At 55.9% G+C, this 16578-nt stretch overlaps 1 protein-coding gene across 1 annotated transcript; it reads right to left on the bottom strand.

The window, feature by feature from the left end:
- Nucleotides 1-223: 223 nt before the first annotated feature.
- Nucleotides 224-15480, bottom strand: LOC148052110 (uncharacterized). The gene is made up of 5 exons (XM_087732385.1): nt 15368-15480; nt 4965-5435; nt 3601-3927; nt 3270-3436; nt 224-2449 (listed from the first exon to the last, which is right to left on the bottom strand). Exons 1-5 carry the CDS (start codon nt 15432-15434, stop codon nt 2405-2407), a joined length of 1077 nt encoding a protein of 358 aa, XP_087588511.1. The 5' UTR covers nt 15435-15480; the 3' UTR covers nt 224-2404.
- Between the last annotated feature and the right edge of the window lie 1098 nt (nt 15481-16578).

Genomic DNA, 16578 nt, shown 5'->3' on the forward strand with positions numbered 1-16578 from the left:
CCCAGACAGGGAATGACCCTGACAAGAAGCAACACAAGCAGGGGGTGGTGTTATTCTGAACCCTCTGAGCTATGATTTATAGCCGTCTGGCATTTTGACTGCTATCAGCTCTGTGCGTCTTCCTACCCCAAACTGCTGCTGTTTATCTATCACAGGATCCATTGTGATCTACAAAAGCTTTTCAGTTAGATGTTTGCAATGAAAATATAAGGACCAGGACACCTTTGGCATTTGTAACTTTATTGCAGAAAAAAAATCCACTATTAACATATTTTACAAAGAAAGTTGCACTTTGGTGTTGGGTGAGTTTTCTTCCTCACCCCTTTCCCCTGGACAGCGATGCATGGGAAACCAGAACAACCAGCCCCTGCCCTTTCAGTTGTGTGCAGAGACACTTTCCAGCTATGCCAGCCTGCACCAGTTCCAGCCAGGATGGAGTTCTGTTTTCCACCACTAACTTGCCTCTCTTTGTGCCAAAAAACAGTAGCACCCTGCCCTCCAGCAGGGGAAACAAGCCTGTAGCTAGGGAGATTGCTCTGTGCAGACAATGCTTGATACAAAAGCCTTGGAGTTGTGACAATTGCCCTTTAGTTTTCATGCAATAATAGTAGGAGAGAACCAACCCTTCTTCCTTATTTTACTGGGCATCCTTACAATAAACAGATGCAAGGCCAAAGCCAACAGCTGAACCCAAACTGCACTGCAGTCATTTGTCAGCCACTTCGGAAGTAGTAACGCAGGAAGGAGGAACTGCGGCCTTACCCAGTTCATCTATTTGACCCAGACTGGTTCTGCTCCATCTTTGGGCTTTGCAGATAATTTCAGCCCTGCTGATGGGGAAATTCCCCTTTCCTTGCTAAGACAAGCAATAACAGCACTGGAAAAAAAAGGTACTTTTGCTAGTGAGGCCTGGTGTCTGTCCTTTGTGAGTGTTGCTACTGAAAGGACAGGAGAGACTGAGGCTTGTAAGAGCAATGTGGTAGATAATCTCTAGCCCTTGCTGTATCCTGAGGGAGCAACTGGCTTAGTAAAAAAACAAACACTCTAGAGAAGGCTTGTGTTTCTCTTTACCTCCAGTCAAATATGAATTAAAAAACAGGAGCAGGTGTTAATTACATGAAGACTTTCATGTCATGCGCACTCCGGTCCTTCTGAGGCGACGGTACCAAAAGACCCTCAGACTTAGACTCAGAGGCTCTGGTTTGTAGGTTTCCTTGAGGGGCCTCAAGAGCCTTGGATGCAGTCTACAGCAGTGATATTTTGAGGCAAAAGTGCAGATTCTAATCAGCCTAAGATCTAGAAAGGGAAGGGGAGGAAGGCACCTACAGCCAGGATCTGTCCTCATGACAAGACGCCAGTTGGCTCAAAGACCAACATTAGAAGGTAAAGGAGCTTTGACCTTGCATTAGCAGAGGAGGGAGAGTGCAGTACTAGTTTTGTACAACAACTTCCAGCGACCAGATGCTAGCAGCAAAATGGGAGGTACCTGAGGAAAGGCATGTGTCAATCCAGGCAGGGAAATGGACTAAAGCATTTACTGGGCCTGGGCAAGGAGTTTATGCATATGCTGAAAGCATCAAGTACGGGAGACACAGTTTCCTAATTTTGGTGAGACCAAATTAGTGTGTCTAATTGGCAATAGACTGAGTCTTATCAAGCCCTGTTAAGCTAAAATTATGTTCATTTTCCTCCCAGCAACTTCAAAGCAACATCAAGTAGCAAGGGCACTTCTCCAGTGGCCACAAAACTTTTCCATGGTTAAAGAGAAAAGGTATGCATGTAGGAAGGAAGCAGAGCGGTCTGTCATCCTCCTGGTAGGTGTTTCAGGATGGGCAGCGCCAATCCCAGGGCTAAAGCTGAAACAGGAACAAAAAAAGTGCAAGGGGGAAAAAAAAAACAAAAAAACTGAACAACCTTAAAAATACAGAACAAGAGGGAGCCCGAGAGAACTGATCGCCACATCCTTAGCACCCTCAGAAAACAGCAGTCTCCTTTACTAGCACTGTGCTGACACCGCTAGCGTTAAGAGCTCTTGTTTGGATCACTTGCCCACGTCCTTTGAAAGCAGCAGCCGCCAAGAGGGACAGAAGAGATCCATGCAGAACATGATGGCAAAGGTTGTCTTGGCTAATTGGTCACCACACTAAAAGGAGGAGGCACCTCTTCAGGCCATTGTTTCGAGGAGAGCCTGGAGGAAAGGGACAGACTCGGGCTCTGATTCCCAGCATAAAAACTTCAACATTGAACTATTTAAAATGTCTAAAACCAAAAGCCATCTGAAAAGGATCTTTCAGTTGTGTGCAAATCACAGCCCCTCATTCCTCAGCAGATCGTCTGGGACCAAGTCCTCAAGGCCTTCTCTTCTGGGAGGTTCAGCAGGCCAGGCAGAAGACAGCCTGGTTGCTTAGTAGCTGTAGAGTGAGAGAGGGGTGTCCTCCATCATGTCATCCTAGAAGCAGAGAAGAGCGTGCTTTAATGAGATGTCTGCACGATGGCATACAGCCCCAGCCTGCAGGACTGCTGTGCAGGCAGCACAGCCTTCTCATCCACACTGTCACAGCGTGGCTGTCTGCCCAGCAATCCACCCAAATGCTGTCCTTGTGCAATTCCTGGATCTTTGGACTGTCACTTTCCCCTCCTGCTGCAGGTTTTGGAGAGAAGAGATGTATGCTGGAAGAGCCTGCCTGCTGCAGGGATGTGGAAAACCCTGGCTGTGGAAAACTCCGCTCAGCTTGAAAGAGCATCAGCTTGCTTGCTAGCTGCAGAAGGGAATCGGTACTCCTCTGTCCCAGAAAGCGCAGTGAGTTAGTTGCAGCTTCCCCAGAGCTAATCCAGCCTCTGAAACCCTTACATCTTTTTATATCCCCAAAGGGTCAAATGCAGACAGACAGACAACCTCTCCGCAACAGAGCACAGAATCTGCTCTGTCATAGCCACAAAGCAAATACATCACAATACAGCAGGAGAGGCAAGGAAAGTGTCATTTCAGGGGAAGTCTGGACGGAGCTCCCCTTCCTCTCTCTATTTAACCTCTTAGCATTCCCCTGCAGAGTGAGGGGAAGGCAGAGAGCTTCTTTAGTGGTCAACCTTGAGACTTGCTGTCTTGATTCAAACCCTGGATGGAAGGAGAGGGACCTAAGAGGGAACAGGAGTTGTGATCAGCATTCTTGCTGCTGCAAATGCCCAAAGCATTGCTAATGTAGTAGAAGGGGAACTGCAAGCCAGTAGCAAGCCAGACCATGTCAGGCTGGGCTGAAGGCATTACTCACCATGGGCAGGTCCTGTAGGCGCCGGAACTCCATGCGGCTGTTGTGCTGGCGGTATCTCAAGAAGCCCACCAGGCCTAGGATGCCCACCATGACAATGAAGACGGAGATCACGGTGATTACCAAGGGATCAGCCCTTGTTGTATCAGCCAAAGGAGAACTGGGTAGCTCTGCAAGGATACCAAGGAAATGAGGCCAAAGGAGAGTCTTCAAGGGCTGGAGTAGCAAAGCCTTGTCTTTTCTGGTTCTGCTCAGTACAACTGAGAGGAAATTTGAGGTGCCCCCAACCCCTTGCCATGTTTTGCGAGAGCAGGGACAAAAGCAGAGCATTTACCTGGATTTTTGTCATCACCAACATCCAATACAGAAGCTTTCTCGTGGATGTGCTCCAATGGCTGCTCCAGTGTAGGGCTGGTGGGGATGGCAGCTGTGCTGGTAGACGTGGAGCTGGTCACAAGGGGTCTCACTGTCACAGTACTGGAGGCGGTAGCAGAGGATGTGCTCCCTACGGTGGAGATGGGAGCAGAGGAGGTGCTGGGCTCCGTGGTGCTCTCCTCTGTGGCACCTGCAGGGCTCGTTCCTGGCCTGGTTTCAGACCCTTCTGCTGTGGGCTGCACGGTGTGCCCATCAAAAGGGCCCAGCTGAGAGCTGTGAGTTGTTGCTGCAAAATAGGAACAAGCCGTTATTTCAAAGGATAAAGTGCAAGCGCACTGTTCTGTGGGACTGCACAAGATGGAAGCAAGGCTGTAAGGAAGACTGCCGGGACTATAGGAAAAGCAGCTTATTGACAACCCTTTGGAAAACAAGCAGATCCTATAGCGCAGCCACAGCTGAGCCATGCTATAAGCCACAGTGCTTAGAAAGTCCTCTTGGTTTTCATGTGTGCCGATCTGCAATGTCAGCTGACCGCAGCTGGGGACAAAGGACAAGCAGAGAAGCCTCAAAAAGCTCTGCACAGAGCTGGGGAGCAAAAGACTGGGAAAGGTCTCTCATCCCTCCTTACGGGGAGTAAAGGGGGCTGCCCAGGGACTGCGTACCAACATCCCCTGAGGCTGTGTCCTTGTGTCACATAACAGCAGGATCCTGTGACACAAACCAGGGCGAAGGATGCGGTTGTGCATGAACACCATACAAATTAATGGTCAATCAATATCTGCCTTGCAGGGGTGTATGACAGCCTGGCAGGCTCCAAGGTGGGCGAGACTGGGATCGCAGACCCTATAGCCAGTCCCCACACTGCCCAGAGGAATCTGAAGGTGAGGCAGGGGTTCCCACAGTTGCCGAGGGATGGGTGGGCTGATGCTTGTGCCTGCCCATCTCCATGCTTTGTGTTAAGGGAGGGTGCGCTGCCCTGTTCTGCAGGCAGCAGGGAAGGCTCCTGTCAAGCCCCCAGCCCTGGTGCAGGAACAGCGCAGCTGGGCAGCACTGCTGAAGCACATTGTTTCAGATGAGATATATAAAGGACTTCCCTGCACACAATCAATGTCCTCATCAGAAAGCAGCCAGCACAATTAATACCATAATTAATGGGGTTTGCAAAGAGGATGCTGAACTAACAGCACCTCTGCAAGTCAGTCCCACTGAACTGGCCATGCTTAATGGCTCGTTCCCCTTTTCCCATGAGAGTTCACAGAAGTTCCCAGGTTGTGCATCCTTGGGGCAGGACTTTCTACACAGGCAGGAAAGGCAAAACCTCACCCGGCACACTGTTCAGAGGAGGCATGGAGGTCGCACTGCTGGCATCATACATTTCTTCAGTTGTGCTGAAAGGCTCTGTGACTTTGTGGTGGTGCTGGTTTTCTTGCAGAGTACTGGCAGTCGGGGTAGGGGAGGGGATTTCAGTGCTGCTGTTGACTGACAAGCTCATGTTGTGGTGCTCACGCTGTGTAACTGTGACATCCCCAGGGCTGGCAGTGGTGGAAGCCTGCAGTCTCTCTTCCTTGGTGCCTGCCATGGGGGTGGTAGGGATGGAGGCATCCTCCATCTCTGTAGCGTGGACTCCAGTGGTGTTGAGTGTTGCAGCAGTCAAGTTTTTCTCCAGGCTTGTCTCGGGAATGGTAGTAGTCACTGGACTGAAGTCAGAGGTTTCCCTTGCCTGATGCGAGGTTAGCACTGTGCTAAGAAAAGGTGATGGTGTCATCAAGGTCTCTTCTGTCTTCTGTCCCTTTCCTACAGAAAAGAGTTAAGAAATGCTGAGAATTTTGTCAGATATCCCACACTGAGAGGAGAAACAGAGGGAGAGGCCAGGAATTGAACATCTCCATCCCCTTAACTCCAAATCCAGCACAGGTTCACATTTGGGGAAGGCGTTCAAATAGCTCCTCTGTCCTCCTGGCCTCTCTGAGGCAGGGACCTGCTCTAGGGGACCTGTCTTTACCCTCCTCCCCCACAAGCCTTGCGCTCCTCTTCTGTGGGGTCAGCATCACTAACCCCTCTTTTAAACCTTTTTAGAGGATTTGGGTTTTTTTAAATAACCACCTGAGACCTGATTCTGTGAGAAATGTAGACAAGTCTTCCTTGGTTCATTGAGAAAGAGTCAGAAGTGGTGCAGAAGAAATACAAGTAGGGAAAAAGTGGAAGTAGATCCTCTTATCTTCCCTGGCCCAATGAAGTGTAGAAAAGTAATGTTTAAGAAGTCTGTGGCTGGCAAGGGTAAAACGTATATTGCTAGTCATCTTAGTAGTGTGGGCTTGCTGCTAGAGGGAAAAGTAAAATGGGTAGCAAGAGAGTACTACAGCTAAAACAGAGCTGGCGGTGTACTTTGGGAGCTGCCTTCATGAGCTATTTATGAACATATCACCGCCATAAAGTGTGACTGTTGTCATAGAAATGGGGAGCTACTCAGCCTCCCACGGCAGCAAACAGAGCCAGCTTCCCTCGTAGGGAGGGAAGCAAAGAGCAAAGATCCCCCCCGGATCCACAGCCGCTAGACGGTGTGACAACATGCAGGAGGAGGAAAACCACAAGGCTCTTGGACTGCCCATTCATAAACACAGATCCTGCGAGGGTTTTTTAAGGTGTAAACAGGAAGAAAACAGAGAAATGTAGCCACATCAGGATGGACTCTCCGGCCAATTTAAAAACATTGCATGGTCAATATTTTGATGATTTCTGTTCAAGTTTCTACCCAAGCCACAGAGGTGTGATGAGCCAACAAAAAAAAAAAATAAAGGTACTGAAGAAAATCCATCTTCATGCCCACTGTCTCCACAGGGAGAAGCATCCCAGGCAGATGTCATAACCAAGAAACATTCATCCACCAACAAAGCATCCCACGCTCGTACTAAGGCTTTGGGGAAACCTCAGCAGTTTTTAAAAGCTCTTCAGAACAGACACAGTTATCAGAGCTCTTCTCCAGCTACAGCACTTAACAGTCCCTAAAAAAAGACACAATACGTCTCTCTCAGGAGACCTTCGCAGTACCCCAACCAGCTGGAGAATTCAAAACCTCGAAGCAGCCTGTCGGAGCTGTGCTTCCCTGGCCGGGGGCCCCAGTCCCGGGAGGGCTCCTGCAGGGGATGCACAAGCAGGCAGCACAACCCCGCTCGGCACATTCAGAGAACAAGCTCTCAACGGGAGCCCCAGCTGGGGCAACTTAAACATGAAGACTGAGGCATAAGTGATACTCCCTTTGGCCTTGCCTGGATCCAGCTGTCCGTGGCCAGAATGTGCCTCTAAACAAAGCAAGCTGCTCTCTGAAATGGAGCTAAGGTGTAGGATACGGTTATGCCAGTAACACCTGGAAGGAAAAGAGCTGAGCACTGCATTTCCAAAAGCTCACAGCTCTTCATGCGACAATTTCCAACCCTAAACCCAGCATTGCTATTTCTTACGCTGCCTGCTGGGTGAGATCCCAGCAGCTCCAGAGCCCGTGCTGGGCAATGCTGAAGGATCCCGGCTGGGCATTGGCAGACGTTCGCTCTGTAAACACCTGACTACCTGCTCCTACGCAGCAAGAGGCGCACACAGAGCTGAGCTGTCACCGTGGGGTAAACAGGAAAGGTGGTGGCCAGGTGCCCGGCCAGCGGCGAGCCTGGCTATGTGCTGCTTTGAATAGCTGGCCTGTGCCCGGGACAGCCTCTCACGGGGTGGCAAGGCGTGATTGGGGTCATGCAGAGGAAAGACTTGGGGAGAGCTGTCTTGCACAAAGGCCTGAGCAACTCTGAAACAGTCGTGCCAGTTTCTGACTAGGAAAGGCAAGCCAGGGGGAAGGTGGACGAGTCTGGGCCCTACACGCCAGGGCACCTCCCTGCAGTGTCAGGAACTGGCATCCCTGCTGTGGGGCAGGAGGGTTTGTGGGGACAAGCAGCTCCCCTCACCTTGCGAATAAGGACGGGCTGCACACACAGCTCCCCTCTGTCTGCAAGAGGGAGAGCTAGCATGAATAGTATTTCCCTAAGCTCCTCTCTCTAAGTAGCCACGCGGCTCCTTCCTGCAGAATTGCCTGGTGTCTATGACTGCCAAGGAAGCGGTGCCTGGGTGGATGGGCTGCTCCAGCCCCGCATCCCACAGGAACATAGCAGGACCACTGCAGAAAGGATTGTGCTGTAGCGGCAGCCAGCCCGGCTCTGGCATAACACAGCACTGTGGTATGTAAAACCTGGTTTGTAGAGAATCGCAGAAGAGAAGTTAAAATTGTCGGGTATGGAGCAGGAAGGGGAACCTCTCGGGGAGCAGGGACCCCCTCCGAGGCCTTTGAGCACGGCAGGTGTTGATGGCACCTGGATTAGCAGGTCATCCAGCCCAGCACATCACAGCACACCCAGCTCAGGAAACAAAGGAGAGCCTGAAAAAAGGGAGAGCCTCAACCAGGCTGACACAAAGACTCAAGCCATTAAGAGATGATGGTGGGAAGACAGAGAACAAGGCAAGAGCCTTAAGATGGGCAAGGAAACAAAAGACAGCGAGTAAATCCTGATCACTCGGGGACAGACAGATCACCATCACTGGCAGCTCCTAAGGGATAAGGGCACATCCAAAGCCAGCACACAGTCACCAAGCAAAGCATCTGGGGAAATAGCCTATAGGTGCAACTTAGTGCTTGTGAGCAGGTGGGTGTTAAGCATGCAAGCACTAATGACTTTTACTTTAGTTTTGTTTTAAAATAAAAATACTGCCCCGCGGGGAGTATTGCCTTAAGATTTGCTACATCGTTGCTGCAATGCCACAACTTTGTTTCCCCCAGTTTTATCACCCAAACAGGCAACCCATTGCCACCCGGCTCCGGTGCAAACCCTGCACTGGGGTAGAGCACAGCTCTGCTGCAAAGCCGCTGCGGCTGGCTGTGCTGGACGAGACCCAGCAAAGCCCACGCCAGCTGTCATCCTCCAGGGTCCAACCACCGTGGTTTGCTCTGGATCCTTGGTGCCCGACAGGTCGGAAAATCCCCAGCTCCAGCGCTCTCGCTGCTGCTCCAGTCACTGAGCGATGATGCTTTTAGCTGTTTATCAGTTACTTAGAGATGCAAGTCAGAGCTAGTTACTCTGGCATCTTCCTGGAGGAGCTCTGCTTCCTGCACCCCACGCCAGGGAGGCTGTGGCTGCATTGCCTAAGGCATCGCCCTCATCGGCTCCTCCGGAGGAGGGAACCATGCCCCTCTTGTCTCAGATGGAAAGGGAAGGAGTTAGTGTGGATGCTTCACCTTCTCTGGGATCCTCCAAGGCCTGACAGTTGCAGCACCCCAAGACAGCTGGGGAAGGTGCAGTCACCCTTGGATCCATAACAAAGCAACTACTACCGTACTGCAAGTGAAGAAGCAGGACCAGCTGCAAGCAAAAGCTCCGATAGAACAGCATCTCTGTTTCCCTGACGGGGAACCAAGGGTGGGTTTGCTTTGGTTACGCTGCAGCGCCTGCTAAAGCAGAGCTGGCTGGTGGTCCCCTGGCTACAGCTCCGCTCCTGCCCCGCGTCTGTGCTAACCACGAGGCTCAGTCTGTGTGTGGTGAGAACCAGCGATCTCAGACCACATTAGGGCAGGGCTGGTGGATTTGGAGCGGCAGCTCCCATCAGACAGTGCTGACTGCAGTGACCTCTGTCTGGGAAACAAGAGGGGCGAAGGAAGAGAGCGGCCCCAAGGGACGAGGGATGCAGCCAGCAGAGAAGCCCCTGCCTTGGACAAGGGTGGGAAATGCTCCCTGCTCTGCGAGGGAAGGGAGGGCTCTGTGCATCAGCCCACAGCTTCGGCCCCTCTCCAGCGCTGCATGACGACACCGAGGGACCTCCATGCATCAACCCGAGCTCCCACCAGCTCCAGAGCAGACATGGTATAAATATGCCAATAACGGAGAGGAGTGAAGGAAGCCAGCTCTGCAGGAGACGGGGCCATTCCTGCTTTGCGCTCCCTGCCCAAGTTTCAGGGCTGGGGCCAAGCCGAGGGCTGAGGAAGGTTTGCACAACCAGCACAGAGCACCACTGCCATGTCAGGGCAGCCACGCAGAGTGGGGACGTCTCCTCTATCCTCTCCCACAGCAGCCACCGCACCATCTATTTGCTTCTCAGAATAAAACAAGGCAGCAAAACAGAGAGGGGCCTCAGCTGGACCAACCTGCGGATGAGCTCTTGCCACAACCCTCCTGCCCAGCAGTATCCTCTGCACCCTCCTTCCTATCTCAGCCAGAAACAGCAGCCTGAGCTCCCCGAGGGTCAACACAAACCCGACTCCAATCCATAGGCTTTACCACCATTTCTAAAATCCTTCTTAGGGTGAAAGGTAGGAGAGCCACATAAGGTAGCCAGCGGCAGGCTGGCTGCTGGGGCTCGAGGGAGAGCAGGGCAGCGGGGTGCAGGCTGCAGTCACCGCTGGAAGCCAAGGCGCACAGAGACCCAGGCAAGAGCTAAGTACAAAGGCAAGAAAGGATCCACCCAGGATTTCAGAAGAAGTGCCCGTGGGAGCAGGACTCCCTGGTGCGGATGTATCCTCCTCCACAGGCTGTCCCAGTCTGTGGATAGCACCTCACTTCAATCAGCTTCCTACAGAATGCATGTCAAGCCACTACTCTGATTCATTGAAAAGGCACCCAAACCCTTCAAAAATGCTATTTTTGTTCACTAACTGGAATTCAATTTCCATTTAAGTGTAACAGCTCAAGTCACAAACAACCTAGAAAAATGCAAAATTAATATAATGCTTTAAAAGTAACAGCATAAGCTGTAACTTATATGTATTTAAGCAATTATATTATATCCTCTTGCTTAGCAAAGTACTCCATTAAGTGTAGAAATTATCTTTTGTTGCCAGTTATTACATTTTTATGGTTACCAACCAACGGTAATTAAACAACCTCTTCAAGGAAAAAGAGCTTGAGTATAAATGCAAATAAGACCATATAGTGGGATTTAAAACCAAGGCTCCTCATTTCATTTAAAAGCAGAATTGGAGTAGCTGCTGATTAGATACCAGCCGAGCCTGACCTCTTCTTAACTCAGAGCTTGGAATAAAAAAAAAAACAACAAGTGACAGGAGAGCTTTCTGGAGTCCTTCAGGTAGATGCCAGATGCACCCAGGGATGCTGTAGAGCAAACACCCTCATCACGACGAAGCGAGGCTCAGAGACACAGATCCGGTACGAAGGGCAACTCCGTTGTAAGCTCAGCTCCAGTTTGATACCTTGCAGGACCTCGATGGAGGCAGGATGCCATTGGGCTGCATTTGCTGTGGGCTCCAGCGCCCTCCCTGCCAGGGCTGATGCCGGGACTGTTCCCATCCCCGTCCCAGCACAGAGAGGCTGAACAGGCTCTGTCTGCTGCAAGGAGTCCTAGCACGGGGCACAGGGACTGATGGGGCCTCGCAACCCGCTCAGGGACCACAGTGAAGCTCTTGTGTGGCAGCAAGTTAATTCACCGCACCCCACGTGGCCTCTGCGAGCTGAGCTGTGCCCTGTTGCACAGGCAGCAAAACTGGGGGAGGTCTGAACTGGGGGTGCTAAGTGCCCAGCGCGGCCCTGAAAAGCTGCCAGGCCAGGCATGCTGCAAAGCAAGGGCTGTGGTAAAGAACAGGAATAGAAACTGGGTCTCCTGACCGAGAAGCTCCTTCCAGCCTGATAGGCAGGTGGCCACGAGCTGAGCATGAGACGGGGCTCAGATTAGATATGGGGTGCCGAGCGAGCACAGTGCTGGGGAGGGCCAGCCTGGCACCCAGCCTGCCCGGGCAGGCAGGAGGACGTGTCCCCGGGGCATCTGTGGATGCCGGGCCTCAAGCTTGAACCCCTGGGGAGCAAAAAGGGGAGCCAGGAGTGTGCCAGTGCTACCGCCCTGTTTGGTGGCACCACATTTGGGATGGGGACAACCAGCCCATGGTGGCATAGCAGAGCCAGGCAGAGCAAGAGTTGCAAGAGCAGAGACGAGCAGCTCTGGAAACAGCCCAATAAATGCCGAGCACAGGTTCTTCAGTACTAGGAAAAGCCATCAAGCGGCACAGACATGCCCAGAGCATGCAGCGATGCTGGAGCCTGAGCTGGGGAGGGGGGCAGCGCAGCCCGAGCGCCTGCCTGCAGGACGCAGCACCCGGGGGTGGCATGCTCTGCCTAGCCCTGCCACGTGAGACCTTCCCCACCCAGCCGGGGTGGGGAAGAGATGCAAGAAACTGTGCTTTCCCACAGGTTTGCATGAAGCCCCATCACTGATGCCCCATTTAGAGGCAAGGGGGCATATCCTGAATTCCCCTGGCAGGGCAAAAGAGGAGAGCAGGCTGCCTTGCTCAGCCACCACTGTCACACCGGCCAGTTATTTTCCACTGGCTGCATGCAGCTATGAAGCACCCTGCTTGGCAAGAAGGTAGCCAGGAGGCTCCCACATTGTTTGTTTTGTTCCTCGGTGGAGGGATGAGCCGTGATGAAGACCCCTTTGCCCAGTGCTGGGAACATGCATGGCACCCAAGGGCTGGGAAGCCTGCCCTTGTCTAGGGCTACGTAACCCCCAATAATAAAGAAACAGCAGGGAGCTCTGGCATCAGCCAGTCCTGCGCTGCTTACCTTGGAAGTCACAGCTGCAGTGGAGGAAGCACTCACGTCATTAGGAGAAAATTAATTAGCCAGTTGCCTTAATAGCAGCCCCATGTCAGCAGGGAGCCTGGACTCCAGTGCAGTGTGGCATGAGGTGGAGTCTGGATGTCAGGAAATCTGCCCAGCCCCAAGCAGCCCCCAGGACCTTCCAGCTGTGTGGCTGCTGGTTTCATGGGCCGTGGGGCTTGGAGGACTCATCCTGCCCCAAGCAGCTGCAGTTTGGGTCGTGCAGGGTGAGCATGTGCCCTGGCCCTGCCCTGAGCAGCCCTACAGGGCTCAGGACACGGCCCCAGACCCCAGCAGTGCTGAGCCTCACGGGAGCTGCCCCACAGAGTGGGGACAGCCAGCGTCACTGCAAGGCGGCCCTATGGAAACCCCTGCAGCAAGAACTGTGCCTGCCCACCCAGAGGATCCCAGTGGAAAGGAAGGAGGGAGATGGGCCTCCATGCTTTGGATCATCCCTGCTCCCCTTTGCCTGGAGGGATGGGGCCAAGGGAGCTGAAGGAGGCGAGTGCTTTGCCCCTGCCCAGCAGGTCAGGCCTTGGAAGGGCAGCAGGGAGCCAAGATCCACCCCGCACCTGGGGCTGGGGGAAGAGCACGTGCAGAAATGGCATCGAAGGCTGATGGGCATGACATGATGGGGCTGCCTGCAGGGTCGGTGGTTACCCCACACAGGTGGAGGTACCACCCTGAGGAGAGGAGCGAGCTGTGGCTCAATTCTGGGTGCAGGAGAGCTGGAGCCATCCAGCCAGGGTGGGGTTGGGTCCATCCACTCCCCCTCACCGTGGCCAAACAAGGGGAAAAAAATCATGGCAAATCGGCTGTGGGGCTCTGCAAGTGGACACACTGCCCGCCTGTGTGCACAGCCCCAGGCGCCGACAGACGGGGCTTTATGCCCTCATGCTGTTCCCGGCCCTGTGCTGTCCCCTCCGCTTGCGAGGCAGCTCCGGGTGGGAGGGGGAGGCAGCAAAATGCCCAGACCAAAATTACTCGGGGTTTTACTTGTAAGGCTAACGGTGCCGGAGGAAGTGGATTTCCACAGGCGGCGAAGAAAGGCTGCATTGAGAGGCCGGGGTGGGCAGAGCGCGGGGACGGGGCAGCCCGAGCCCCTCTGCGGCCCCGCAGCAAACCCGGCCGGGGAGCGGGAGCAGGCGCTGCCGGACAGGGGGGGCAAAGAGGATCTGCAGCGGGAGCAGGGCAGAGACCAGCTCATGGAGCTGGGACAAGCCCAGTTTTGGGTGGGTTTGTCTAGGGACTGTTGACTTTGGGGCCAATCTCCGGGCAAACCTTTCCCCTCCCCCATCACAGTGCTGCTGGGATTCTCTGGTGTCTCATTAAGGGTTGTGCTTGCCATGGGGCACTTTTTTATTGCTGGCATCTCTTCCATGCCATCTATTTTCACAAAACATTTGCTTTCTCAACTATGGCTGGGATTAGCTAGCAGATCCAAAAACTATGAGAACAAGGGCCAGGCCAGCTGCATAGGTGCCATTTCCTGAGGCTGGGAAGGAACTTTAGGATTGGGACACTAAGCATGAAAGATCCCAGGAAAAACCCAGCACAACCTTAATTCTGGTACATTCCAGCAGTTTGAGTCTTGGACTTTGCAGCAAGAGGGCTCCTATGAGCCAGCTGGGACAGGGGGCTCCCCGAGGGTACCCCAGTGTGCTGGGTTAGGAGACAGAGGGCCAGCACAGCCAGCAGCAGCCCCATGCTCCTCCTCCTCTCAGCGATGGAAATCCCGAGTTGTTCCTCTGCCAGCGAGTCCTTCCTCTGCCAGTGGCCGGTCACCTCCCCGCACCCCATCACAGCGCCGCCACCCTCACGCGGGGAGCGCAGCATTACCCAAGGCTTTGCCCACATAAAGGGGTCTGGTTTGGGACTGTTTCCCCATGCTCAGCCTCAAACTCAGCCAAACCGCATCCGGCACCCAAAACCTCAGCCTGAGTGAGCGCTGCTCTCATTGCCAGGGCTCAGCCCTGCAGGCACCTACGCTAGGGTTTTACCAGCCCGATTAGCTATTATAAACTGAGTTTCCATGTATCACCCCTCGGTCTCTCTTGCTGCTATCACTGTGCTGTGATCTGACCAGGGTCTGGCCAAAGGTTTTTTTCTCAGCCGCAAAGAAGCAGCAGCACATTTGCTTCCCGAGCCCCAGGCAAGCCCCTAGATGCCGGCTCAGACTTTGTCACTGCCAGGGTCGCGGGGGATGGCGGCAGCCCCCCGACTCGGGGCGCGCTCCCAGCCAGGCGGCAGGGCTCGGTGGCATGTCGGTGGCGTGTCGGTGGACGGGGCTGTCAGTGCCACGCCGCAGACTGCGCCTGCCCACGTGGGGACGTGTTGCTCGTGGAGGCGAGCCGAAACACAGCCTGGGAGCGGCTGCCTGGGGCCGGGGTCTGGCTCCTGCTCCGTCCCGGGCACCGGCATCGCCCCCCCTCCCGCAGCACGACGGGACGGGCTCCCTGTGACTGCGGGGAGGCGGCAGGGCTCGGGGCTTTGTCCGGGGTCCCCTCGGTGGGAAGCTCAGCAGCGGCTCGTAGGCACCCAAGAGGCGCAGGGTGGGAGACGGGGGGGCTCGCAGGGCTGGATGCTGGTGGGCGAGCGCCTCCGGGCTCGCCGCTCCCCTCCCTGCTCATCCCCTCGGCTTCCCCGCTGGGCCGGGGAGGTGAAGCCGGCCCGGCTCCGCCGGCGGGGGAGCAGCCCGCGGGGCGAGCGCTGCCTGCAGCTGCCTTGTATGGGCAAGGCCGGGGCGGGCGGCCTCGCTGCCGCCTGGAGCGCGGGGCTCGCCCGGGCCCCCCCCCGAGCATCTCTGGGCGACCTTACCTGCGCGCCCGCCGGGGCGACGGCGCCCGGGGCCGGGGCCACTTCCCCCGAGTTTCGGGGCCAGGCCCGGGGCGCTGCTCCCCGGAGGTTTCCGTCCCCGGGGAGGGCTCCCCAGCCCCTCCTCCCCCAGCTCCGCCAGCGGGCGGAGGAGCCCGGGCCCCGGCGCTGCCCCGACGGCTGCCCCCGGCGCTGCGCTCCCCTCCGCGGCGAGACCGGCGGGACCCCCCCGGGCCGCCCCCCCCGCGGCCCCGGTACCCCTCGGGCGGCCGCTCCCGGTACCTGGCAGGGCGCAGAGCAGGCAGCAGGCAGCGGCGAGGCGGAGCAGGGCGCACCGCGTCCCCTCCATGCTGGGCCGATCGGCGCTGGCTCCGCCGGCGGCACCGGGGCGGTGCCGGGGCGGGGCGGGCGGCACGTGGTCCGGCCCCGGCCCGGGAGGCGCGGAGCGGGGGCTGCTGCCACCCCCCGCGCTCCCGGCACCCCCCGCATCCCCGTCCGGTCCGGCCCCGGCACCCCCGCTCCGGCCCCGCACCGTCCAACCCCCTCCCCGGTCCGGTCCCCGGCACCTCCGTTTCGGGCAGGGCGCTCCCGGGCCGCTCCCGGTTCGGTCCCCGGCACCCCCGGTTCGGGCAGGGCACTCTTGGTCCAGTCCTGCACCGGCCCCGGCATCCTCGGACCGATCACCCCTTATTCGGGCAGGGCACCCCCGGTCCGGTCCTTCCCTGTCTCGGGCATCCCCGGTCCAGTCCTGCACCACCCCATCGCCCCATGCTGGTCCAAGTGACCCCGGTCCAGGCCCTCACCATCTCCCAATCTGGTCCTGCATAGCCCCTGGCACCCCCAGGTGAGCCTGACACCCCCGCTTCTGCCCCATACAGGGATGGGGACAGCAGCCAAGCCCAACATGGGGCATCGCCCTGGGGCCCCAGCATTGTTTCGGGGCACCTGGGTCTGTGGGCACAGCCGGGTACAGAGCTGCTCCAAGCACCCCTGGGTGCTGCCCTGGCCAGGGCTAAGCCGGGTGCTCAAGATGCCACAGCTGGTTTTTCACGGCAACCTGAAGCCCGTGGGGCACCCACTGGCCCCACATCCCTCCCAGCCAGCCTCCTGGGGGCTGGCCAGCCCCATCCAGGCATTGTGAGGGCTGCGCCAGCAGCAGAGTCTGACCGCTCTCTCCTGGTCGGCATTTCTGAAGAAGAAACCCCATTATGAAGCTGGCGGTGGCCAGGCGCCCAGCCAGGCACCCTGCGCCCAGGCTGCTCTCCGGAAGGACCAAAAACCCCCTTGCAAATCCCTTGTCACAGTGCTTCCTCCCAGCCCCAGCCTCATGTGGTGCAGCTGGCCTGAGCCCTCCTGTCCTGCCCCACCAGCTCGCGCGGAAACAACGGGAAGGTTTGGGGCTCCTGTGATCTGGGAAGCTGCCCTTTGCCTGTAAGGTGCAAAGAACATGGGGCCTCGGAATCATCCGAGGACCCCACATCATGGCGTGGTCC

This window comes from Nipponia nippon, unplaced genomic scaffold (genome assembly GCF_047370975.1).
Source record: "Nipponia nippon isolate SJK-2023a ecotype South Korea unplaced genomic scaffold, ASM4737097v1 scaffold_5, whole genome shotgun sequence".
Classification (NCBI taxonomy): Eukaryota; Metazoa; Chordata; class Aves; order Pelecaniformes; family Threskiornithidae; genus Nipponia; species Nipponia nippon.